This window comes from Xiphias gladius, chromosome 17, assembly GCF_016859285.1.
Source record: "Xiphias gladius isolate SHS-SW01 ecotype Sanya breed wild chromosome 17, ASM1685928v1, whole genome shotgun sequence".
In the NCBI taxonomy this organism is placed as follows: Eukaryota; Metazoa; Chordata; class Actinopteri; order Istiophoriformes; family Xiphiidae; genus Xiphias; species Xiphias gladius.
The window spans coordinates 22,395,959-22,422,913 of record NC_053416.1 but is presented as its reverse complement, the minus strand read 5'-3'; the positions used below and the strand labels follow the sequence as shown (position 1 = coordinate 22,422,913).

At 41.8% G+C, this 26,955-nt stretch overlaps 1 protein-coding gene across 1 annotated transcript in view; it reads left to right on the top strand.

Annotated features, from left to right (window-relative positions):
* The first annotated feature begins 8,312 nt into the window (after window positions 1-8,312).
* Window positions 8,313-26,955, top strand: part of atp2a3 (ATPase sarcoplasmic/endoplasmic reticulum Ca2+ transporting 3) — a 42,872-nt gene continuing 24,229 nt past the window's right edge. The window contains exons 1-5 of the mRNA XM_040149950.1: window positions 8,313-8,718; window positions 19,562-19,579; window positions 19,930-20,012; window positions 24,418-24,522; window positions 25,181-25,319. Coding sequence (XP_040005884.1) covers window positions 8,601-8,718; window positions 19,562-19,579; window positions 19,930-20,012; window positions 24,418-24,522; window positions 25,181-25,319 — 463 coding nt within the window. The 5' untranslated portion in view covers window positions 8,313-8,600. The remainder of the gene's footprint in view (window positions 8,719-19,561; window positions 19,580-19,929; window positions 20,013-24,417; window positions 24,523-25,180; window positions 25,320-26,955) is intronic.

Genomic DNA, 26,955 nt, shown 5'->3' with positions numbered 1-26,955 from the left:
TGCCCAAAAATGATTGAGTGGCAAACAGTTTGACTGCTTGGATGTGGTGATGATGGCAATGTGTGTGTGTGCGTGTGTGTGTGTGTGTGTGTGTGTGTGTGTGTGTGTGTGTGTGTGTGTGTGTGTGTAACCTGTCTAGCCTATTCTGAATGAAAGTGTTGGCTTTGAGGGGAATGGACAATGAATAGTGACAAGTGTAGAAAGTGGGCCGTCAAAGGTTGTCCCGTTTAATCATGTCAAAAAAAAAAAATCAACAGTTATCAAGACTGATAGAGTAGCTCTGATTAATTCAAATGGTTTATTTCAGCAATGTTGGAGGGAGCAAGAATGACAGTCAAACTAATGAAAGACTCACTTAAACAACCAAAATAGTTCTATTAAAATCACTGATGATAATATAAACTTTAAGTTGACTGTTCTGTACTGTAACTACACTGGGTTCCTTCAAAACACCAACTGGTACCACAAAAAGACATGGACATAAGGGCAGACTTATTCTTTTTTTGTCTTATTTATTTATTAGTCTCCAATAACTTAGTTAGATAGAGGGATGATATCCAGAATACCTTTTGCAGTGTCAGTTAAAGCAATACTATGTAACTTTTGAAGGAAGAAAGAACACATTCATGGTCTTATAAATGAAAAGCTGAACTTACAAGACATAAAAATGCACCCTTGTTCTATTAAACACACTCAGGGGTTTTGCTGCCACAGGCTTACTTGGTGTGGTATGGCTAGTAGCTTTTAATGGCTAATGTTAGCTAATATTATAAAACTTGTGTAAATGATATTACTGAGCCGCTTTTTCAACTTAATGAGTCTTCTCTGCTTATGCTACTGTTATACTCTATTTTAGCATTTTACAATTATCTCGTTATTGCACATTGTCGCCACTGTTCATCCAAAGTAGTATGGGCTCACTTCAAAGATGAAACCTGGGAATCGCTTCAACATTTTAATTTTGCGTTGGATCGGCACGCTTTTGCTCAGCCATCACATAATGTCAGACCTTGTACAAAACTAAACTTAAATAATACATTTTAAAGTGAAAAATGTTTTCTTTCCATTGATTATCATGGTTAGTAGGAAGTGAAAGTATTCCAGTAGGAACAATATGATGTGTTTATAGACTAATGAAATTTTAAAATCTACTGCCTCAGGGAAGAATTTGCATGGAAAAACAAGATCTTTATTAAGCACATATGAATGTATTGGAACTCAAATAAAAATATAAAATCAGCTAAGAGGTTAGAAAAACTAACTAAATGGGACATCATTCATACACATTTAAAGTCTGTTTACAGGTGCTGGGGAGTACTACTGCATATGTGAAAAAGTTGTATAAAGCCTTTTGTGGCTCCAGAGGGAGCTGTGTAAAGTCTGTTAAATTGCCTCGAGGGATGTCACTTGAGACAGTGTTTGTTGGGTCTGAAGACTACAAGTTTGAAAATGAAAATAAATCTGAGGTTGTGGAGTTAGAAAGAAGAGATCTTACCAGACCTCTGTAGCCCACTCCTGAGCTCCTCTGCAGGCTAGCCACTTAAGGCTAAATTAGCCGCCACTAGCATAACATACCTAAATCTCCCACTAAACTGTAGGCAGTTGAGTGGAACTGTGGGTAAGGTAGGCAGCAAGTTTTGTCAAGGAAGATAAATGTGTGGAATAAAAACAGACAGAATCTCCAATTCTCCACACAAAGTGCACTGACCAATGAGCTTGGTTCGAACAGGAAGCACCAACCCTGACAGGGAACCAATCTTAAAGGGGAACTTTGGGCTCATTGACCCATAATGGTGGAAAACCACCCACAAAAGAAAATAGAAAAGTTAAAAGGACTAACTCTGTATTTACTATGTAAAAGACTGAACTCTTCAAAAATGATGTCACTGCAAGCAATGAGACAACTTGCCTCATTAAGTGTAATTAAAGGTGTTAAATCACATCGAAATCTTTCACATCAAAAATCGTTGCTGCTGTGCTACATGAAGATAATTAAAGCAACTCCTTAGCTGCATAAACTCCCTCCACTGCCTTCCACAGAATACTGATGGTCACAAGGTCAGACTTTGGGAAACATGTTTGATTTTTTTACATTAAAGGACAGAGGGTAGGGACTATTTTTCCAGCTTCATGCATAGCAGATAGTACAAACAGGTTAATGTTCCATATACCCATCAATCCATCCATTTTGAATAGTCTAATTACATATATATTTTCTGTATATATTGATGCTTGAAAAGGTACTTATTGCCTAAGGTGTGTACTTCTATTTCAAACATTATTCGAGAGTTGTATTTTAAATATTAAGTTGGTAATAAGATAAATAAAAGCAGACAGTTCTCCCCTGATATAAAACAATTCCCTTCTTTTCCTGGGGCTGACAGGCTGTGTGGTATCGTGCTGCACCAGACTGTGAAATGATGACTTTCTAACAGATGTACAGACCCCCCCGAATGGGGAAGAGGTGAAGGAGAAAGGGGAAAAGGCGGCTCTCAAGGCGGCTGGGCGGGGTTGACTTGCCACTTGGGCTTCCTGTCAAGTTCAGCTGCTCCAGACTGTTTTTTGACTCACATCCCATCTCATTGATTCAAAGTCAATGGCAGCAGCAGCTGTTTGTCGCCAACACTCCGGTCTTTTGTATAGGCAGCAACAAGACGTCAGATGTACCCAAGCTCCGAGGAAAAAAATCAGAGGTGGCTGTTTTTCAGAGCCAAATTCAAAACATGTTTTTTATATCAAATATAAAAACCTGAATTCAGGTTCAGGTGCCCACAGAATGGCATGTCTTGTCTTAGATGGAGGTACAGTAGGTTAATGATCCATCACATGCAAGGTGGAGGGAAATGTTCTTTTTTTAAGCTTGGGAGGCCATAGCTCATTTCCCTCATGCAAATGAAAGCTTCAAGTGAAAGGGGAAGGCAAATGCTATTGGAAGGCTAACAGTGCTGTGTGGAAAATCTTGTGTGACTGGCATTGAGACCGGCACAGTCCCCCAGTGTGTGCCACTGAAGGGAAAGAGGGAGCAAGCCAGAGAGGGGGGTCGGGGTGGGGATTTCCTTTTCATAAGAGCTTTGGCATCGATGGGGTTCTCTCGAAAATTTATGTCAGCATGCTGGCTGATGCAAAGGATTTAGCTCATGCAGATAGACAGTCACACACTCAATTTTAAAGAGAACTTCAAGCCATAAATCAATACCGCTGATGACTAACGATTATCTCACTGACTGTGCGTGTGAGTGGGCAGCGAGCTGAATAAGTGGAACCTGTGATTGTAGCCCGAGTGTCTGCTGGGGATCTGTGGATAGCTGTTGTGAGGTTTGGTTTTTAAAATAGAAATCTTTGGATCGGAACATTGACGGAGAGGCAAAGACAGAACCTCCAAAGCAAGTGAGAGGTCACTTGTAGGCACTTAGCATCCAAGAACTTCATGTAGCCAGCTACCATCCTCCAGACAGCAGATCTGGAAGTTACGTAAGCTCCAAATATAAATACACGTTTTTTCACTGTGAGAGAGGAGGCCAGCTGTGAGCGAGGACAGAATTGGAGCACCTTGTTCCTTTTATACTTTGTGCCCAACGAGGTCCCAGTCCAGTGCCTGTGATCTCCAACAGTAGACCCATTTCACCATCTGTATACTGTGGGGAGATTGTGCTGCAGTAACCTTACACTCAGGATAAAGTGATGGAAGGGAAATCTGGAACACCGGTCTGCCTACTTGCGTGTAGTTTGCTGATTCTTTCCCAGTTGACGATGAATGGACAAATTCATTAATCCCTCTAAAGAGGCTTTACATTTATGAGATGTAAAGCATTGTAAACAGTAATGTTCTGTTAATAAACAATACAGGCTAATAATAGATAGAGGTAGGCTAGACTTTTATCTTTCATGTAACCACAAGGGTGAGTATACAGTCCCACAAAAAGCCAAGCTGGACAAAACAATGTGAGGTATCATTCAAAAGTTTCAACCAATAGGATATCAGTTAGAGGGAGAAAGTAAGTTTGATTTGATAGCAGGCACAGAAGGGAAGGGTTGTTCACAAATGTGTGCTGTTTTTATTGGTTTAGGTCACTCCTACTGTACATGTCGCACGAGGTCACCTTTAATGTTTTCCAGGAAGTGACAGTTTTCCAGGAAGTTCAAGTCCCATGGGGTCTTAGTAAATGATATACAAATGAATGTTTTTGTGTATACTGAGATTATTCTTGCACTTCTCTCTGATGCTATGAGGGATCAATTTTGCCAGAATTTGAGCTACTGGGGTGCTTACAGTTAAAGGGAAAGAGCATTTCGATGTGCTGCGGCTGCAATAGTATGTATTTCTGGTTGAAACATATTATTGGAATGAGACAATGTGGGTGTGTTTGTCTACGATAAACAAGGGAAGTGACATTGTGCATAAATGATCTGTCTTAAATTAAAAATGATCATTTCCGTCAACAGGGCCTCGGGGTCAGACTAACAGGAGGAGTGGAGAGAGGATTGTTCAACTGTGACGTCTCTGTTTATTAAAACGCATGTTGCTAAAGAAAAAACATGATCCCCCGAGCATTTTTGGTGCTGTTTTTAACAATTAATTTGAGTACCAGGAGTTGAATTTGGAAGTATGAAATATGAATGAAATATTTTTTTCAAGTGTTGAAAAGTAATTAAGTAATCAAGTTCAATACTTAAGTACAATTTTGAGTATTTCTACTTCTACTCCACTACGTTCCAGAGGGAAGTACTCAACTTTCTCTACTTTATACTGCACTACATTTATCTGACAGCTGTAGTTACTGGGTATTGTACTTTTCAGATTAAGATTTAACATCAGAACCATTTTTTTCTAGCACATCTAGTTGGGGTCCTTTGTTATGTTCCACCAAGGAGACATTTCCCCGCAAAAGGTCTCTCATGGTTTCATTTATATAAAATCCCCCCGAAAAAAGCAATGACCAAAGAAAAATGACAAAAATGACTATAAATTCAATCAAGTGATTTTGTTTTTACTTCTTTCCTCTCACATGAATCATATCATGACCCCTCAAATTTATCTTTTGAACATTTGGAGGGGTTCAACCCCAAGGCTGGAGAACACTGGACTAAACTACTGAACTATATATAAAGTATTTAAAATTAACTGAACATGGGCCAGCTACCACAGAAAAAATGCTACCTTTGCAATGATGCACTAATATCAATAATCAAATTATATAATGTATGATAATATATCAGTCACAGGGGCCATTTTACTACATTATTTGTACATTTTCTTTAATACTTTAAGTGCACTTTGCTGATAATGCTGTAGTTATACTTAGCGTATGTAAACTTTTAAATTCAGGACTTTTAATTGTAATGGGAATATTCACATATTGTTGTATTAGCACTTTTACTTCAGTAAAGGATCTAAGTGCTAGCTGTACATACTCTATGTGGATATACCTATAGTTAACAATCGCTTCCTGGGCTTTGATGTATATTTTATGTGGTGAATTTATATGGTGTTGAAAGTCATGTTTTATTCTATTGGAGGACAATTAACCTTAAGTGTCCTCCAGCTGTACTGTCCTGGGGTCAACCCCTGCGTTGGTAAAACAACTGAAGCATTGGTATGCGAGCCTTGGTTCTGAGGATTCTCAGCTTTTTTCTCCATACCAGGACAGTCAAGAATGGACTTGAGAAATTGTTCTTTCCAAGCCTCCTTGAGAGAACAGGATTGCAAGGACAAGGAACACAGCTGTCAGAGTGTTAGACACTCTGTTTAGCTGCTGTTGAGCGGCCCAAAATGCCCATTTCACCAGTGACAGTACAACACCACCATCACATTTTATTGTGCTTGTATTGCATCTACCTTACTGTATTATAGCGCATATTTTACTGCTTTTATTTCTTATGTATCCCTGTTTGTTAATATGTATTTTCCTGTTTTAAAAGTGCTGTATCATGTAAATATATATAACAAAACCATTTGACCACTTGACTGCTTACATGTTATTTACATGTGTTTTGATACCCCAGGTCTGTGTGAGCTAAACTCAAAACTACAAAACAGAAGAGAAACTCACCCTTCATCCTACTTTCTCTGATCAGTACAACTAGCACTGACTACAAGCCTCCTCTCCACAAATGTCTGTGCCCCCTTTCCAGTCAGCTGCTGCTTGTATAAAATATGCAGAAATACAGCAATTACTCTATGTTGCTGATTTCTTCCCTTTGTCTTCTTTCAGTACATAAATACACCAGTTATTTGAAATAATAACACTTAACTCAGATTGTCCTGTCTGCTCTCATTCTTGCAGTAACTTCCGTGATATCAGGGGAAATTTCATAGATATGGACTCATGGTAATGTTTAGATCTGACAAATAAACTTTGGGTAAACACTAAACAGCTGCAGTAAATTCACTGGCTGCACAAGTCTTTCTAATTCCTGACGGTGTCCAGATGGTGTCACCCCCTCATATCTTAAGCCTGTGCTGTCCAACTGGCTCCAGTCTTCACACAGATCTTCACCAGATCCCTGGAGCTGTATGAAGTCCCCTCTGACTTCTAATGCTCCACCATCATCCCAGTCCCCAAGAAATCCTCCCTCACAGGACTGAATGACTACAGGCCTGACACTCTGATGTCTTTGGTCACGAGGTCCTTTGAACGACTGGTGTTTTCGTGCTTCAAGAACGTCACAGGACACCTGCTGGACCACCTGCAGTTTGGCTACCGGATAAACAGGTCAGTGGATGATGCAGTCAGCATGGGAGTGCATTGCATTCCCAGGAACATATGCAAGGATCCTGTTTGTGGACTTCAGCTCAGCATTCAACACCATCATTCCAGAAATCCTCTCCCCCAAACTCTCCCAGCTAATTGTATCCCCAGCCATCTGTCAGTGGATCACCAGCTTCCTGACAGACAGGGAACAGCAGGTGAGGCTGGGGGATGTCACTTCTGGCATACGGACAGTCAGCACTGGGACCCCCCAGGGATGTGTCCTCTCCCCACTACCCTTCTCCCTCTGTACCAATGATTGCACGTCCAAGGACCCAGCTGTTAAACTCCTGACGTTTGCAGACGGCACAGCGGCCATCGGACTCACCAAACGATGCAACAAGTCTGCATGTCGGCGAGAGGTTGAACGGCTGGTGCTCTTTTGCAGCCAGAAACAGTGGACCTCAGTAGACAGACCCCTCAGATTGAAACTTGGATGCAGTAATCCGCAACTTAAAAAGAATGTGGGCCAAGAGTGTAAAGTGTATGTGTGTGTGTGTGTGTGTGTGTGTGTGGGGGGGGGGGGGGCACAACTTTCAACGCCCTTGGTCGGACCACACCTATCTTCAAACTCGGCCTTCATTTTGATCTCAACTACATACCTGTAAAGTTTTGTGACTGTATCTTTCCTGGTTGTGACGCTATCGAGGTGCCAAATCTGTCCACATGCTTGAGAAGTCACAAGTGGCTGGAACCGAATTCCTTGCGTGTGTTAACATACTTGGCCAATAAATCTGATTCTGATTCTATCTTAGGCACATTTCAGTGTATATAAATTATTCTCAAAGTAAAAACAACCTAGACACATACTGACACAGCTAGTAGTTAGAGCTGCTCGCATCTCTTGAGCATAAGAATTTAACGGCTGAGGGCAATTTATTTAGGAACATTCTGTGAAATGTGAAAGAACTGCATACATTCAAAAATACACATATTTTAAGTGATTATATTTCATCTGCAGAAAAAGTAATTCCTTGCTGACTCTACAAGAAACCAAAAATTACAAGCCTTGTTTTCTTCTTTTTGTCAGTTGTGAGGACAGCCTCACAGTGGAAAGTAGCCTGGAGGGGAGAGTTGCTGTCCTAGTCAGCCTTATTTTTGTCTGACTTGCATCTGACTAGTTTCAGAGCAAAAGTAAAACTGGCTCAATTGACTAGATTAATATTTGCACACGTGGCCCCAGGGCTTCCTTGGGGACTGACAATGTACAGTACATGCCACCAGCGCTGTAAAACTCTGCAGTGGTGTCGCATAAACAGCAGTAGTCTAGGTGCTGAGGGCCTGAAAACCACTTTCACGCTGTCCTTGAGCAAGGCACTTCGTCGCCTTTCAGCTCCAGGGGCGCTGATGTGCCGCTGGCTGTGATGAAATGTACAAGCAACAATTTCCCTGTGAAGCGCAATAAACACGACAGCACTAACTCTGATCTGTACTAACCTCCTCTGTAACAAACACGAGGACCGACAGAGCGCATCCTGTTTCAGAGGAAGATGTTTGAAGTGTTTGCATGCGGCAGCTGGACCCTCCGCTCAGGTACGCGCAGCCAATGGGAGTGAAGGAGGGAGTGCTCAACAGCCAGGAGGCGGTCCGCCCCGGCACAGATACAGCACACCTTCAGATGGAGATGAAGTAGCAGCGGCAGTCGATCAAAAGAGGAACAACAACGTCTGTATCGCGGATCCGGAGGTTTTCTTCAGTGGGAACAGGTGACAGAGCAAGCCGACCAAGCCTCAGCCGCCCCAACGTCCATCGGCGGAAATTACTGCCGTTTCACCCCCTCCGATTGCCACAATACATGCATTTCGATACTACATGCATTTCAATCTGATCATCTAAGGCCGGTCCATCAAGATGGAAAATGCGCACACTAAATCGGCGACCGAAGTTTTAGACAACTTCGGTGTGAACGAAAACACTGGGTTGACTCTGGAACAGGTCAAAGTCAATTTGGAGAGATATGGACCGAACGGTGAGTAGTTTTTACGCATGATCTCTTTCCTTTCAGCTCATAGATGGCGCGTCTCACAGCCAACGTCGATTCATTGGCCGGGAAATACAAGTGGCCTACTGCTGTCATGTTTCAGGCTGTTCGTGCGCGTAAAAAATATTCCCTCTGGCGCACAGCCAGTGGAAATGTAAGTGGCCCATTCACTGATTCACATGCCTGTGTTGAAATCCCTCAGCGCACATCGCACTGCTAACGCAGAGAGAGGCATCTGGGGAGGGAAGATATCAACGCAAATGAACTCTGATCGATGGGAAAAAAATTCATTCCGAGCGACCGCTGAGGTCACCTCATGTCAGGTCCGGCTCGAAAGTCTGTCAGGTGTAGTTCACAAAGAAGGCTGTATGCTTATGGAGAAAGAACCTGCAGCCCTCCCTGACCAAGTATTAACACAGTGTGTGCTGCTGCTGCCGTGTGCGTGCGTGCGTGCGTGTGTGTGTGTGTGAGAAGACAAGACATCCCTTGCTATGGATGCATGCATGCAGGGATCAGGAAGTGCAGGGCAGGCAGGCTCTGGCTACTGGAGTGGAAGACGATGAGGTGTTGGGGATAATGAATCAGAAAATCTCGAACAACCTGTTTTCACTTTCAATAGTTGTTCTCCACATGGCTTATACTTTCCAGTTCAAATTTCAAGAGCACCGAGGGAGGTGGATATGCAAAGTCATTTAAAATAGACTAATTTAAAGTGATAAGGATCACAAGGACACTAACTTTTGCTGTCAAAACAGTAACAGTGCAAGTAAAATTGCTGTTTATCAGGTGTCTTTCAGGTGAAAATATAGTTTCTGTCGATGCGGATCATGCAGCAGCTCTCACACATGTGGGGCCCCCTGAAGTCTTCATCATCTTTTACACGCAGCTGGTGTTTGATGAGTATTTTCAAGTGGAGCCCGGACCTGACATCACCACACCTTTCCCTCCTGGCCTGTCATTTGCATGTGTGGCCAAGCTGTGGAGTAGAGCGGCACATTGTGCCAGTCTAACAGTAGCCCTTTTGTTGCAGCCAGCCACTCTACCCAGGGGCTTGTGATGACTTCATGGAAAAAAAGCAACGTCTTGCCACAGATAACATCTCTTTCGCTTTTAGCTGTGAGCTTCCTGTCTCATGCGAGCGTTTTAAAGATCAATGGAGGGAGGGAATACCCTTTTTCCCTTTTGGGGCTGACTGCATAGAGGTTATCCACTCTAGCTGCTCCTCACAATCCAAAAAAAGGGAAAACAGCATTAAATTGGTGTGGGTTTCTTCACTATCTTAGTTCATGTCATCAGAGTGATGTACAGCTGCTAAACGGTTCCTTCCCCCTCTGCACACAAACCGCAGGCTTTGTAGTTGACTGCAAGGACTCTGTGTGAGCCTAGGTGCTTGTTCCAGGGAGTGTCTGCTCAAAGCTGTTAGCGGGTGGTACTGTTACTTCGCTCCCACTGGCATGGATGTAATGTGTTTTCCTCTGCGTAATGGTTAGCAGGATCTGATTATCAGAAGGATCAGTAAGCTAAATCAAAATGTCCAAAAACAAACTCTGTGCATCCGCGCATATCGTCAGTGTTTATCTGAGTTTGGACGTGAGAGGGTGAACGGGAGATGGAAAAAAAAAAAAGAAAATTACATGATCTTCTGTCAATTTACCATCAACGCACTGCTTCAAGTGTCTGCAGGAGGAGGCACCGATATGCAGGGAGGACAATGGAACATGTTTGACTCACACATAACACTCCTCCGTGGGACCAGAGGGGTTTGATTTGCCTCTGGATCTCTGGAGTTGATGAGGGAAATTAACCACTGCTGGTTTCCAGAAACATCTGAGGACTGTCTGTTAGCTGTTAGCTTCCCCCTCAACCCCACAATTAATACATGACGAGAGTGTGTCCTGCCTCATTACTTCTGTAGATAACTTGGTACATAAAAATGTGGTGGGACCACTTTGAGGGTCTGTGTTTTGGCCTAGTTATGGGATTTTTTTCTCCTTTATCATAGGTGGCAACATTCATTCAAACGTATAGCTACACTATCCCCCTAATTTGTCTTTCATGGCAGTGGCTCAAGTATAGATTGCATAGGTTATTGCGTTTTACGATGTTATAGGAAAGCACGTAAAATATTGTTTTTCAGTGCCACACTGTAAGTCAAGACAGACAAGTTGTGTCTAGGCTTCTAAGCTTTACGTCGGCACACTAATGTGCCATGACAGAGAAACCCCACTGACCAGCCTCAGAGTTTCGGATCCCTTTCTGAAATGTTGGAAAATTAGCTGGGCTGCCACATCTGGACAGTCTTTTCTCCAAAGTCCATGCTGCAGAAAGATGGAGGCTGATCTTTTATTCGCACCTTCCATTTATGGTCCCCTAGCAGCTCTGTTATTTGCAACTTCATTCACAAACACACACACTGCAGGAATCTTGCTAAGTACCGTTGAGAACTACACGCACCGGAATTTACAAGACAGTTCATCACTTTCATGGTGAAATAGTTGATTCTGATGTAGTAGAGGAAGTCACAGGTCTCTCTCTCTCTCTCTCTCTCTCAGACACACAGACAGACACACACTCGCTCTGTGTGTGTGGGTGCGTAAAGAATGTTTGTGCTGTTACAGCTTGCGGTCCTGACTGTATTCCCGTGCCCTCACAACCCCGATTTCAAAGGCACAGTGTGTTAATTTTTAGAAAGTGTCAGTAAAAGGGCAGATTGTCCCTACAAGCAATCAACTTTTTCACAGGAGCTGACACGCCATGGAAGAAGGCGGAGTTAATCTATTGATTCCTTTCCTAACATTTTGGAGAATTTTGTGCTTTAATCTGACAAAACACCACATCAAAGCCGATGTTCCTTCGCCTTTACAATATTAAAGTATAGTTGAATTTGCGAGGCATAATCAAATTATCTTCAATAAAAGACTCTTTAAATTACTTTGCAAAGATGAAGAGCCTTAAAATTAGTCTAGGTTGTAAAAATGTCACTCAACACTCCCTGCGGGAGAGCAGTACAATTGCGCAACATATTCAGGTAAAACAACCTAGCAATACATGTCATTGCAACATCATGTTACAGGGTAAAATATTAGAGACATATGTTGACTTACTGCCAGAATATGGTAGAAAAGCTTTCAGCAGTGTCAACAACAATATTTCCAACTGCCGCTGATGGCAATAAAGACACACCTAACAGCCTTTTCACCTGTTAGTACACTCTGGCATGAAGCAATTTCAATTCTTGTCATTGATCCAATTATTAGATGTGTGAGCCTGTTTTCCAAAGGTGGAAATGCAGTAGCCATCCGGCACCGAAAATATGTTTTGTTCTCTGTCACTGATGCAGTCCCAAGGGGATCTGACATTGCTGTTAATGATCAATAAGTGATACCATCCTTGGTAAATAATGCAATGCCATTGCACTTTCTTCAGTCTGGTTTCTGCCACCTACAATAATTACAACTTCCTCTAGTGGGATCTCACTCAGGGTTGTTTCTCTTCCTGTTCTGCAACTCAACATAAAAGCGGCCTGACTTACTCGCTCCTGAGTTTGAAATACAAGAGGCGTTTCCTGCTCCTCCTCCTTCACACCAACACACTGTGATGGCACGTTGCAGTACACTCCTCAACCGGGGGTTGTTGGCTTCCACTTTACTGTCACTTCTCTTCTGAACACTGTCCAGTTGAGAGTTAAATTGTGGTATACGTGGGCCGGGAGTGGAGGGTCAAGTTGTAGAAAATTCATTTGAGTCACAGAGTCCGCTGTGATCCTCTTCTAGCCTGTCACTTGTCTTGCCTTCTTCTCACCCACATCTGCATCTGTCAGTCATCATCATGCCCTTATGATAAGATGATGTTGAGTCACCGGAGCCTAACGCACCGCCGCTGCCGTCTGCAGCCTCGATATTCTGCTACAGCACAGTCCGGTCCACTGTTGGGATGTGTAATCAAAGGTGTTTGTGTGTCAGGGAGTGGGCTGTGTGTACACAGAGCATTTGATTTACAGTCTGTGTCTTCCTTCAGCATATACAGTTCATCTAAAGACAATCAGATAGAGATGAGCTGTTTGTAAAATAACTTGTGTTAATTATTAGTGTCTGGAAAAATAAGTAAATACTAGAAACGTCATGTGCTTGGATAAGATGGATAAACCTGTCCCACTTCACTGGGACAGGTTTAGCTGAAAGAAAACAAGAAGCAATGAAAAGAACACAGTGTCAAAACAGAACAAGTTTCATGTCATTTCCTGTTACTTAATTTATTATTTCATATTTTTCAGACATCTTGCTGGTATCCTGCTCAGTACTTTTTGTTCAGTTTAAACAAATACAGAATTTGCCACACTTTAAGATAATTTTTTTTCTTTTCAACACTAATGACCAATTAAATCTCTGGTTATGAGATCGTTCACAGGCAAAGAGACTTTTAAAATGCTGTATTTATTTCTAAGAACTCCACCCTGCAGAAAGTTTATAAAATAAAAAACAGAGTAATTGCACTTTTTAAGATAAGATGGCGAAATACAACATATCGAGCTTCCAGGGATTGAAAGGATAAGGCTCAGGATATTTTGTATTTTGTTACTGTCAACAAATCCCAATAAAAGATCAAAATGAAAAATGTGTTAGTCTGACTCTTAAAACTGTCCTGTACTGTCCCTACACCATCTGTGGCACTCATCCCCAAACCCATCGGTTCGAAAACAGCTGGTACTGTGGTTTTTAGTAAATTTCACTCAAACAAGAGTAATGGTACATTTATTGGGGACTGTTTTCAGTTGTGGATTTGGTGCACTTATGAGTATTTACATTAGCAGCGCAATGAATGTGGAATCGACTCTAAATAAACTACAGTACGTAGGTTCGTCCTGATAACGGAACATGTCACCTAGTGCAACAGTGTGGCTCCATGATGTGTTTTTAGTGGTTTTTGGACAACAATGGAGCTCGATAGCACAGGCCTCAGGCTCAGGCTTTGGCTACATAGGCAATTCTTGTTAGTAGGGTCAATTCATTGTTGGTTTTGGTCTTTTCATGGGATTTGTTGAATAAGATAGAATATCTCCAGACCTATACTTCAGTATCAGTTTGGCATATCATAGAAGAATGTTATTTTATCTTGGTACGCTAAAAGTTTGTTTTGAAAGTTACACCCTTTTTTACAGTGACATATATTTTTAATCTTTTCAAAACATTTCCAATGCTTGAAATCTTCACTAGTTTGATTGGCCTCCATTGCTTCAGGGCTCAGATCAGTGAAGTTGTACTGTAGCAGGCATTTGATTGGAGAGAAGTGTCGCTCTGGTCTCTAAACCTAGAATAAACCCTATAAATAGCATGATGTCAACAGGGATATTTCAGTCTGCCGTTTGGGGGATTGCAGACTATTTTTCACAACATTCAGCTTCTCCGTTTGGCTCCTGGGTGGCTGGGTGCCATCCTAGCCTCTTGAGATGTTCAAAAAATGGTTCTTTGCAAAGCTGTGACCTTAAAGAGGAAGCTTCGAGCCCTGACAAGATATCAGCTCTGTGCTAATCACCTCAAGCATGTCCTGCTCGGTTGACAGGCCCTTTTCCTTTTCCTCTTTATTACTCAAACAATATTGTGGTGTAAAGTGTGGCGCCTATTTGGTGTGTTTCAAAATGTTTATTTAAACCTGAATCTGATGTGCAACAAGGAGTATACGGTATGTGTGCAGTTAGAGACCGGATATATGTACAGTCAATGTATAAACACAAATGTCTTATCTTTAGTAATCATCAACAGCTTCACTCTATCACGGCTCATGTGATCTGTGGTTCGCAAATGTTTTTGGCGAATGAAATTTCCTAACCAGAGCTGTATTTATTGATTACAATATGAAGTACTTAAGAACAAGCTTTTTACTAAGATGCTTGTGTAGTACTAGAAGTACTTAAGAACAAGCTTTTTACTAAGATGCTTGTGTAGTACTATTTGTGATAATAGTAAAAATACCCGGGTAAAACATAGAGAGTGATGCTGCAGTTTAATTTCAGGATACTCTATGGTGTGCAACGTCCCAAGGAAAAATCCAGTCTCTTTTTCCCTGACCACAGCTGGATGATGTCAGAAACAGTCCAACCAATGGGCAGCTGCAGCAGCCATTGAGCTGAATCTCTTGCCTTTTGCTGACTTAATTGGCTAGAAAAGATCAAATCTCCCCTTTGATACAAATTCTCCTTTTCTGACACGATAGTCTTTCGGAGATCAGCCTCACAAAAGGAATTATCTCAGTGCAGCTTTGACAGTTGGTGGTATTTCCTCTCTGTGTCTCCAGCACGAAGAGAAGTACAGGTTCATAAGTTAATCAAACACAGAAGCTAAAATAATTTTAATTGTGTTGAGCAGGACATCTCATTCCTCTGTACTAGTGTCTTTTTCCTCCTGTGCATGATGATGATATAATTTGTCTGTGTACACACATTCATGTTCCCGTCAGGATGAATTGTGATAACTTTGGTTGTCCCTTTACATCCAGCTCCACCATCAGGTTAAAATCCCCATTTGCCCAATACTTATTTTTATGACCAAATGCCTGCTAGACTAATGACATTCTCATCATCCTCAGTTGTACTTTGTGTGTTGTGCTAATGAGCGAATGCTAGCATGGTAACTCACCAAACTAAGATGATGATCATAATTAACATTATACAGTGCCTCCTAAACATCAGCATGTTAGCATTGTCATTTTGAGCATGTTAGCATGCTGACATTAGCATTTAGCTCAAAGCGCCATTGTACCGAAGTACAACCTCACAGAGTTGCTAGCATGGCTGTTGTTTTGTTTTATACATGTGTTTGAATACAGCAGCTTTATGAGAGGCGTCTGGGCTGATAATAACTGAAGAGTAGCTGCATGTCTGGGCTCCGTGTCCTCATTTCATGATTCTGCAGAGGAGTGATTAGTGACTTGGTACCACTTTCTCCTCTGCTCCTGTTCTCATCCTCAGGGTGGCTTTCCCAAAGGTTGGCGGGACGCCTAAAGATAGCTCCTGACACTCACCCGCTTGACACAGTTGTGTATGATTTCCTCAGAGAAGGGAAGCCCTCTATAAATGTCAATGCAGGAAACATTGACTTTTTCAGACTGCAGTTGTCTTTTCTGCAGTTACCTGTGATGCCCTCTGTGGGTCAGAGATAATAAGGTTAGGGAAGAGAATGGGATACATTTATAATTGACATTCGATATGGCTAATGCATTCAGGCCTTTTCCAGGGGGAGACTACATTAGGAGAGTGAGCAGATATAGGAACCTATAGTAGACTATGTCATTAGGGGTTACCATCATGGTATTTATAGGCCTGTTTCTCATTGTCATGGTTAGTGGATAAAGCAGGATCCTGGAGCTGGAGCCACTTTCTGAAGCAGCACAGCTGTACCTCCATGCACCCGTTCTTCACATGCCTCCCTGATCACACTTAACCATCTGGCAGCTAGCTGTTTATTTGGAGATGTGTCTGCTTTCCTGCATGCTATCACTCATGGTAACTGTGTATTAGCAGCCTACAGAGGCCAGAAAATGAGCTTGTTCCCATCAGAATGTGTGGGGTTTTTGATGCTGGCAGTCAGAGCATGCTGTATCGAGGCCCTACTGATTGCATAACAGTTATTCTTGGTAAATTTTGACAGACCCTGGCACATTACCATGTGAAACACTTGTTTTCAAGGAGCCTTCGTGATTCAAGTTGTCATGGTAACTGCTGAATCTTTCTCATGTGTGTAGTTTACACAAGACAGCCTGAACTTTAGCTTGTTAATACTGCATAACCACACTCAGATGTGATGTTTACTGGGGGTCCTAAAAATCTGGGCTGTAATTTGTTAATGGACGCAGTCAGACTAGACAGGGAAGAGGAGCTTGCAGTGAAAGCTTCTTTATCAGAACACAGTAGGTGGTGCAGATAGATACATGGCCCGTTTCCTGCTTTGCTTCCTGACTCTCTGGACAGAGAAACCAGCTCCCTGCTGTTGTTGGCAACCGTCTCCAGGAAGTGTCTCCCCTCTGCTCGGTGCTGCTCGCTTTTCTGCTGCGTGTAAACAAGCTCTTTTATTCATTGTCTGGGCCGGGAGGGCGGAGGGGAGGAGGTGTGGAGGTGCTGTGGGGACACAGGAGGAGAGAGAGAGGGAGAGAGGGAGAAAGAGAGAGAGAGAGAGAGAATGTAAGAGAGAGAGAGAGAGAGAGAGAGAGAATGTAAGAGAGAGAGAGAGAGAGAGAGAGAATGTAAGAGAGAGAGAGAGAGAGAGAGAGAATGTAAGAGAGAGAGAGAGAGAGAGAGGTGAAGTCAGTATTCAGGAATGTGCCTGGGCAAGCCTCGGGTTGACACAGCCCAGATGACTGTGAGGGAATCCTTGGCACAGGGAAGCAGGGGAACCCCACTCAGGACCTCTAGCCCTTTCCCTCCCTCCTTTGCTTTCTCACTCTCTTTCCCCTTTCGTCTGTCTTGTCCTTTCAGTAAGTCTGTCTTTGTCTCCTGCCCTCAAGCTGCAGCCTGCCATAAAACATTATACAACCAGGGAGGCACTCTAATGGGGAAACAGGTTTATGTCAGACTGGTGGAGCATGGAAAACAGCAGAACCCACTTCTCCACATTTCTGCTGCTGCTGGCAGAGTGCAGCCAAAAGTCCCCCGTGAGTTCAACTGTGTCCAGCCTGAACTCTGAAAACCCTCCAGACAGCAGGTTTATTCACAATGACTCATCAGATTTTTTTCTGTACACAGGCTGAGGATGGTCATTCATGGAGCTGAGAGATGACCTCTGCACATGGGTCAGTCCTTACAGGAAGGTTGTTTTCTAATAGATTATGCAGAAAAATTATAAGATTTAGCAGGTCATGTGCAGATTTGACTGTAGGCATTATCAAGTCAAAGTTATGGGCTTTAATGCCTATCAAAGAGCTTATGTGTTCTTTAATAACATGTTTGTACAGCAACAATCTGTTTCACCAGCCCTGGTTTTATTACAAACCAAATTAAGAAAGTTGTTCCACTTGAAATGATCAAAAATTTTCATCTCTTCGGGCAAAAAATTCCCGTATGCTTTCGCTGTCTCTTGACCACTGAAGAACACATTTGACTCCAGAAGTTACAACGTGAAATATTTTCTCTTTCTGCCAGTGCCATGCGAAAGTGAGTGCCTGCAAGGTTTTTGTTTTTGGAAGGAGGTTGTGAGCTCACGTCACGGGGTTTCCTCTTTCCAGCCCCTCTCTCCACAGGGTCACATTTCATACTCATGTAGCGAGGTCTGGTCAAAACATGCAGGACACGAGGTTTCCACTGCTCAAAGAACACTGCTATCATTTAGGGTTACAGCCCACTGCCTCCTTAATATAGCTGCTTCTCTCCGAACATTTTGTAATGCACGCTGTAATTCAAGTTTTCTAATTACTTTATACTGCATCTAATAAGAATTTCTTACAAGACACAGGTTAACGAGTAATAGTATCTTGTAGAGGCATTATTCTGTGGTGTCAAGATGTATGAAAACCCACTTTTCCGGAAAGAAATCATGACAAAACACAAAGACTTTGATGACCGACAAACGCACAAAATTGAGCGGAAGATAAGCCAGTCAGATGTAAGTTACCATCACTCATTGAGTTCTTCAGATATGACGGATATTGTTTGTTACATTGGACCATTGGTCATTGCTTTGCATTGGACTTGATGAGGAACTGACAAACGCAGTGACTAAGCACACCTCTGTCTCATTATGGCGACACTAATCAACAGTACTTGTCAATTGGAATGTTTTTAGAATATGACTGATGTGTTTTCTACTCGCACCAGTGACTCATTTGTGTGGTGGGTGTTGTGTTCTTGTAATCAAATCAGAGCGGTTGAGGCTTGGCTTCTCTCAAAACGCAAAAAATGCATGCAGCTTTTCTTTGTAATTGATTGAAGAAAAATAACAAGAGGATGTAAACAAAACGAGCAATGTGTTTTTATTCTTGGGTTTTTTTTCCTCTGGAGCTTTCACACATACTGATGCAAAAAAAAAAAAAAAAAAAAGTGCAGGAAGCAGTGGTGGTCGTTTCTTTAAAAATGACATTTAATGGACCAAATGCTTAGGTGAGAAAATAATGTACATGTGCGCACCTAAAAAGGTGCATGTGTATAGAAAATAGAATTTGTTTTACAAAGAAATATGAATTGATGTAAAAACAAAAAACATAACTGAGGCTAGTTTATGACAACTGAGATATTAATTTCCACTTCATCGTAGATACATTGAGTCCTTTCTTACTGATTTGAAATCATTTGTGGGCAGACATTTAACATTTAACATTTACAAGAGCAGAAGATGAACGGTCATACAATACCAACAGCCTTGGTTACGTTATGAAGCTGTTTGTTATAATATCTGTATAAAACAATGAGTCATTGCACAGCTGAGGTGATTCTGGAGGCCTGAAGTGACATTAAAGGTATCGTATGTGGAATTTAAAACATCCTGAGTCAAGAATCCATAAAGGATCATATATCTCATGTCATATCTTGGAGTTAGACAGGTAGTTATCTTACCTTTCAGTAACAGTATGACTGCAGACAATAATTATCAACTTGAGAAACAACAAGGTTGCTGTGCTGCCGTCCTGCATGCAGCATTTAATCATCATATCTAAGCAGAATGATTCTGCAGAGCAATTTGTACATTTACGCGCATCTCAAAGTCAGGCTGATATAATCATATGTAATAACTGCTCTTTGACCCTCCCCTCCAACCCCCCACCCCCACCCTCTTCTCTCTCTCTCTCTCTCTCTCTCCGGCCCTGCCAATTCGATTCCTTTACAACTGGCGTGGTGTGACATCCACAGAGCTCCCGGCTGAAGAAGGTAAATATTGATTTTTCCAGCAAGCTGAAATCCTCCTCCCTTTATTGCCTGATTAACTATCTTGAGCCCGGATCTTTTTTTTTCTGTAGACTATGGGGTAAATTTTGGGAGTGTACACGGCTGCAGCTTTCCACCCATAGACACACACTATTACTCCCGTGTAAATACAGTGATTGTCTTTCTTCTCGTTTATGAATACTAGAAAGCTTATGTCGATACATAATAAAGATCCTTTCCACCCTTAAGTATAAAGGCATACTTTTATTCCTATACACTGGAAGACTGGAAAACTTAAAATCAAGTGAGATGGATAAGGGTGTGTGACAGTTATTTGTCTATGCATATTTCAGGCAAGTCCCTGTGGGAGCTGGTGATGGAGCAGTTTGAAGACCTCCTGGTCAGAATCCTGCTGCTAGCTGCCTGTGTCTCCTTTGTAAGTACAACCCAGCTGATTAAAATGCCAGTGGCTGTCATTGTATTTGTTCTCGATCTTGATTATCAAATGTACCCTTACGGGATTTGATACTAAAATTGGACAATGGCCAGGAAATTGCCACCAAATAAACTGCTCCATTAGCTTTAGTCAGCGTTATTCCCTTGTTCAAGGCTGTTCAAGCTAGTTTGCGGTCCCTTTTTCATGTGGAAACTTTTGTACTACAGGCTTTTCCATCCAGTGTTGATATGGTTTCAGTGAGAGGAACAGGCAGAGCACTTCAGCTGAATTGGAAACAAAACTATCAGTCAAAACTCCCTCTACTTCAGTGCCTCAAACTGGGACCCCGGTTGCCGTCCGAGGGTGGTGAAGGTCTAAGAGGGGTGGAGTGGGGGAATCCTGACTGCATAATATATCTTTTCCATCTATTACAGCATGTCCCTGGTGTCTCGGGATGGAATTGCTGTTGCTATTTCTGAAAGCAGGAAAATTGCTCTAAAAATGTATATGACACAATGCATCCTCCCTAAATGTTCCCTGTGTGAGTGAGAGGCTCAGAGTGCAGGCATGGGCTGTAACTGCAGGGCTTTGGAGCGTGGGCTCACTTTGCCTCATGTAAATCAGGGCGACCTTACTTTAAAAAGGTTGTTTATAGTGGAACGCAGCCCCTGTTCCACTGCCGCACAGACCCTAATGCTTTACAATGTCGTCGCTGCATGGAGAGGTTTCAGCTCAGTAACTGAAGAAAGGTTTCTTGTGACCTGATCTGACTTGAAATCAAACATCTCTCTAACTCCAGAGTAGCTTGTTTTAGTCACACAAATCTCAGAGTTTGTCTGTTGATGAATATATTCCTACAGACCTCTATAACATTTTATAGTAGTTGTGTGTGCGTGTGCGTGAGCGTGTGCGTGTGTGTAACAAATTTACAGCAAAAAGTGGGCAAAACTAATTCATAGCTAATTCAGCGAGCTCCATCCTTGATTGTGCCTCATTTTATCAAACCAATTTGTTATTTCTGTTTATAGCTTATCTATTTTTATTTTGCCAAAGCTATAACCTGACAGTCGACTCTCTGGTAAGGTTTAATAGAGCAGAGCCACGCAGAAAGCCACACTAGCCACCTGAAACAATCAGTGCACTTCCTCCCTTTGCGTTTGGGGAAGAAAGAGGGCTGATCTTTCATTTGTTTTTCCACTACATGGAGTTGAGTCAATGTTGGGGAGTTAAAGAGAGTACAGGAAGGGAGTTAAAAAGTCAAGGGACAGTCGAATTGTATTTCAAGCTTCCTTTGTTTACAATATGCTTTTCAATAGGTGACCTTATGATCAATTTGATATGAGTAAAATGTGTTTTGTTTTTGTTTTTTTCAATTTTGCTGATCACTGTGCAATGTTTCAAAACTCTGGAGACATTCAGATATAATGGGCCATCTGTCGGCATGTGTCTCAGTGTTCGGTTATTCATGTGGGGTGTGAAGATTGCAGTGCTTAAAGCTGTAAGGAGAGGTTTATTTTGGTTTTGAGGCCTCGATTTCCAAACCCACCGTTGAATTTGATCTTAACTTTGTTTCAGATTACAGAAGGCAAGCAATTCATTCCACCCGATTCCCTCAATAATTTTTAAAACCAAAAAGAAATCCCACTCATCTCTCCGTTTGAACAACGTGAAAGTAGGAGTTAGGTAGTCGGACTGCTCTCTGATTGTGTGCTGATTATGTGAAGTGTCTTTTGAACCGTCCTGACTGAGCGTCCTGACTTTGTTGCCCTTCAATCTCAGCTCAGCCAGAAGGGAGATTTACCGTCCCAAATGATGGGGAATGATGAGCTATCGACCAGCCTCGGGCTGGGGTGACTTCCGCACCGGTGCTCAATCCTCTGCAGAGAATATACTCTTTGATCATCATTTATCATTGGATCAAGATCTTCAAAACAAAGATCCACTTTATCTCCTCTGTGTTGCAGTTGGGAACTTTTCCTGTTACGATTTCCTAAAGATGTGCTTTGTTGCTTATTATAACAGCTACCATAGTTACTGCTATCTGTGACACCTTTGCATATTACATCTAGCTATAGAGAATGATTTCATAGTATATTTGTAGTCTCTGTGGAGACGTTATTTGAGTCAGTCCATTTAATTTAAAAAAGTGATATGTTTTAACATTCATTTCTATTTTTATTGCAGGCCTGTTATGTATGCTAGTTCAACTTGACACCCTCATACTTTGGCAGTGCGTAGCCTTTTTGAGGCATGGATTTAAAGCAGCTATAATCAGAATTTAAAAAAATTTTTTTTTTTTTTTTAAATTAAATATAGATCACGTGACTACTTGAAACTGAAAGGGGTCAGTCATGGCAACAAAGTCACAAAGAATTATGACCCATCTCTGCAGTTTCCCTCCGTTCTACAGAAATTTATAGCGTCTTTCAGCTCATTGTTTTAATTTTCTGGCCTGCAACTTTTCTGTTTTGATCCACCCTTACTGCTCTCATCAACATTGCTTTTGGTTGAACATAGTGGAGCATTTGGCTCATTTGGCTCAAGAGACAGACATTTTTGTGGCGAGAAAAAAACGGAGCTACAAAAGCAGAGTGAAAATTGGACTTACATTCATCAGGTGGCCAGAAACAGGACGCCAAATGAAATCCTTATGTTGTTCTGTGTTAACTGCATAGCAATGTCAAAGGTCCTTTTCTGAAGTTATTTAAATCTGAAGGGATAGTCAACTGGAAAGTTATTAAATATTTTGTAGACATTCCAAAAGCTTGTTTCTCCCTCGCAGGTAAAAGAGCATTTGTTTTCATTAAAACACAAATCATTCGCACTATATTAGATGTTGACTGCCCTGTCATTCAAACCACTCACATCATGCTCGGGTACACACTCATCCTAAAGACACTGCACCACAAAAAGAAGTAGAACCATCCAAGAGCTTTTGCGTACTGGTACTAATCTGTCCTACAAAATATGAACCTTCGAAAACTGGGCTTCGCAGTGTTTTAAATAAGCCCAGTTCATTCAGTGTAACCCCGACAATTTTATTTCCCCAATGATCTAATTTTCTGCAGGATTTAATATATTTCTATTGCTCTTGTCATTTTAGGCATCGTCTTGCTGCTCTAGTCAGCCCAACGTTTAGCGTTCCTTTCATTACTTTTGTTTGTGTGTGTGTGTGTGTGTGTGTGTGTGTGTGTGTGTGTGTGTGTGTGTGTGTGTGTGTTGTTTTTTTTTGTTTTGTTTGTTTTTTTTTCTTTTTTTTCATTTATTTGTTAAAATTTTTGACCAGTCTACTGAATGGATAGAGAAATGCATATTGGAATACTTACTGTTGCATTATTTGATTATATTTGATTTGATTTTTATTATATTTTTGAATGCCCCACAGACACTGTTGGGGGGGAAAAGCAAAAGCTTTTCCTGCTGGATGTAAGAAATGTTAGCTTTGCTTGTGTTTTCACTGTGCTCTTGCAGTTTTTTCCAGCCTGAAATGTTTGCAGCCACTGACAGTATTTACTGCAGAGGACAAGCCCTTGACTCTGGTCACTTCTTGGCCTTTCTGTTTCGAGTGCTAGAGTTGTGAATAGAGCAGGCTGTGATTTGATCTCTTCTGACTTCAACCACACTTGATCACCAACCAGAGGTAGTTCTGCAGTTGCCGGGGGTACGTAGAAAGATTGCAGAGTAGCTCAACTAATTCGAAAATAGAAATTACGATATCTACACATTGAATCGGCTTAAACACCTCAACACTGTGTGTTGCAATTAAGGGTGCCTGAAAAAGTTAGCAAGTGAACAGGGAGGTCTGAACCTCTAAAAAGTTATCTAGAAGTAATGGATGAAAAATGAAAATCGATAACTAATAGTAATGAAGAAACAGTTGAAATAGTAACCTAAAGTAAGCTTTTGGTTTCAAGCATGGTGGAAATAATAAGCTCAAAGTAATGAATGAACAGCTGAAATAGTTAGCTTAAAGTAATGTATAAGCAGTTCAGATAGGTAAAAGTAATATCCAGCCTCTGCCATTCCAAGTTGTAGAGTGTGAAGGTAAACTTAACCACATTGAACTAAACAGTGAGACAGTTCAATTTAATGAAAAAAATTATTGTAACAATATCCGGTTTTAGATAACATCCAGTTTAAGATAAATTAAAATTTCCTTGAATTCTTCTGACAGGGCTTTGGGGCCCCATCAGACAAAAAAGGTTGGGAACCTCGGCTATAGCAACACGCACTTACTGGAACTGAGCAGCCTCTGTCCAAACACCACTTCAGTCTGCTTTTATTTCTCTAGATTTTCCTGCACCACCATTCAGACATTTTTCCTCCCATTTTTCCTCCCTACCTTAAGGAGTTGAAGTATAATATGTCTGTCTGCTAAGGTTATGTCTATTGTATCTTCATATAGGTGTTGGCTTTGTTTGAGGAGGGAGAGGAGACAACCACCGCCTTTGTTGAGCCTGTTGTTATTCTTCTTATCCTCATTGCCAATGCTGTTATTGGAGTCTGGCAGGTGAGATACACGCTTCTGTGTCTCTGTGTAAAGTGTGTATGCATATGTGTAATGTTGGTGTTCTCATGGTTAGGAGGGCTAACAATGGCTGAGGAGACGGCGCCAAAAAAGAAATTATCCAGTCCCCCAGCTGTTGCAGGACTCAACTATAATGAAACTGACACCATATGTTCACATCTGTATGTCCAAGTAGCACAATGCAGTCAGATGAGGCTGTTGACAGTAGAACAGTCGAGTCTGTGCCTCAGGTCAAACATAAACAAACCACGCAGCTCATACAAAATGCCCTTTTGATTGATTTGTGTTGAAGAGGAAGCAGGGATCTTTGATGCAGGTGTTAAAAATAGAGACGTCCGTCAGCCATTGGGAATGAAGTCATGTTGCATTGCTCCGAGAATATGCCTGCTTGCTGTTAGGACACGGTGTAACAAGTGGAGTATTCTTTAAAGCATTACCAAAATTTCTATATCAATTGGTGTTTAAAAAATTCAGAAAGGATTTCATTTTCAAAAGCGACTCTTTCTCTTTTAGTGTGCTTGGCAATGCAAGCGATTGAGCGATAGATAGATAGATTTATTCTAAAACATCAATTTACCAAGAAATTTGTCCATGGCGTGACTTTCTCTTTTTCCATTTTTCGGCACATTACCCTTTACAGGAGCGCAATGCTGAGAATGCCATTGAGGCCCTGAAAGAGTATGAACCAGAGATGGGAAAGGTGTACCGCATGAACCGCAAGGCTGTCCAGAGGATCAAAGCCAGAGACATCGTCCCTGGAGACATAGTGGAGGTGGCAGGTAAACTGTGGCGGGCACCCAGCGAAACTCTTCCTGTCACTCACTGAGACTAATTTATGCTCTGTCCACCTCCAGAGGACACTGCTGTCACCTAGCTGCCTGTATGATACCACTGCCACTGACATGCACAGAAACACACACTCACACAGCCTTTGCCACACATCCATGAGTCTGGAAGCACTGTTGGAATATCTCAGCCTGGATTACATAAGAGTCTTTTCTCTGGGTGTGCAGGTGCCAGGGCTGTTACCAAGTTGTGTCTATTTGTGTGTGCGAGGTTCTGTGTAAGTGGTCACCCCTTGTATTTAAGGCCCAGTTTAATTTTCCACAGCTTTTCCCCTTCCCTTTGCTTTCCATACTCTCAGTCTCACCACCTGGACACTGCTGGATGTTTGTCAGCTCCACACTCACACGCCCCTGCGTTACATGCACACAATTCCCCTGCTGTAAACTCGCCAATATGTGGGCAGCCTGAGCTAAAAATAGTCTTGTTGTCACTCTGGTTCCAGAGCATCTATGTATGCCAGAGTTTATGTGCCAGTTCACCACACATGCAGCACCACGGAGATCCCTTCACCATCAACGTAACCAGTTTTAGGAGTGTAATTTTCGCCATTGCAAGGCTAGTGATTTGTCTCAGATGATCGCGGCAGTGAGTGGAAAAGGAGGCAGACATCTGTGAGTGTGTGAGAGATCACAGCGTTTATTCATAAGCATTCAATCAAATTCACTAAATTGTCATTGTCATAATACGTGCATGGGAAAGACGTGTGTGTGTGTGTGTGTGTGTGTGTGTGTGTGTGTGTGTGTGTGTGTGTGTGTGTGCGCGCGCTCATGTGGCAGATAGTCCTTCCTTGGAATTTGGGCTTGTTGCAGCCGGCGTCCTCAAACACAGATGTGTGTGCACACAGCAATACACAGACAAGCCCACACAGGTAGCAAGCACCAAAATGAATACACTGAACTCCCATCTACCACCACCAGTATCACCGTCACTGTCAACACCAGCAGCGTCACCATGACAACACTCCGTGCTCGGTTTGGTTCTGTTTCATTGAAGTTCACAAGCGGTTGAGGTTTAACGACACTATTACTATTGCTGGCCATCAGCAGCTGCTCGGGGATCCCTGTTGGTTGTCCCACTGGGTATTGGCAGTGGATAAAAAAACTAGGTCCCAAGGTTAACTCTTCTTCTGTTGATCAATGAGCATTTTTCCTGAAAAATAAACTGGTAAAATAAAATCTTACAAATGGACCCTAAACTGTAGTTTAGACATGGTGGGGAGTAAAGCCTCATAAGATCAGCTTATCCATCTTTTATTTTTTGACAAAATACCTTATTAGTTTGACCTAAACTCAAAAAAACAATAAATGATGTTTGGAATAATAAATGTTGTTGGTTTTGTCCACACTCTTTTCAATTTACTTCACCATCTTTCAGAAGTGCTGTATGTGGAGTAGAAGCTGAGGATATATGTTTTATAGCCAGTAGAGACTGGATTGAGATGTAAGTGTGAAACTCTGTTGCAGACGAGGCACTCATCAAAGCTGGAATCCCAGTTTAACTACAGAATGTTTTTACTGTTAAAGTTTATTTTAAGAAAAAGGTATGATAGTGGTATTATGAACCCTGCTG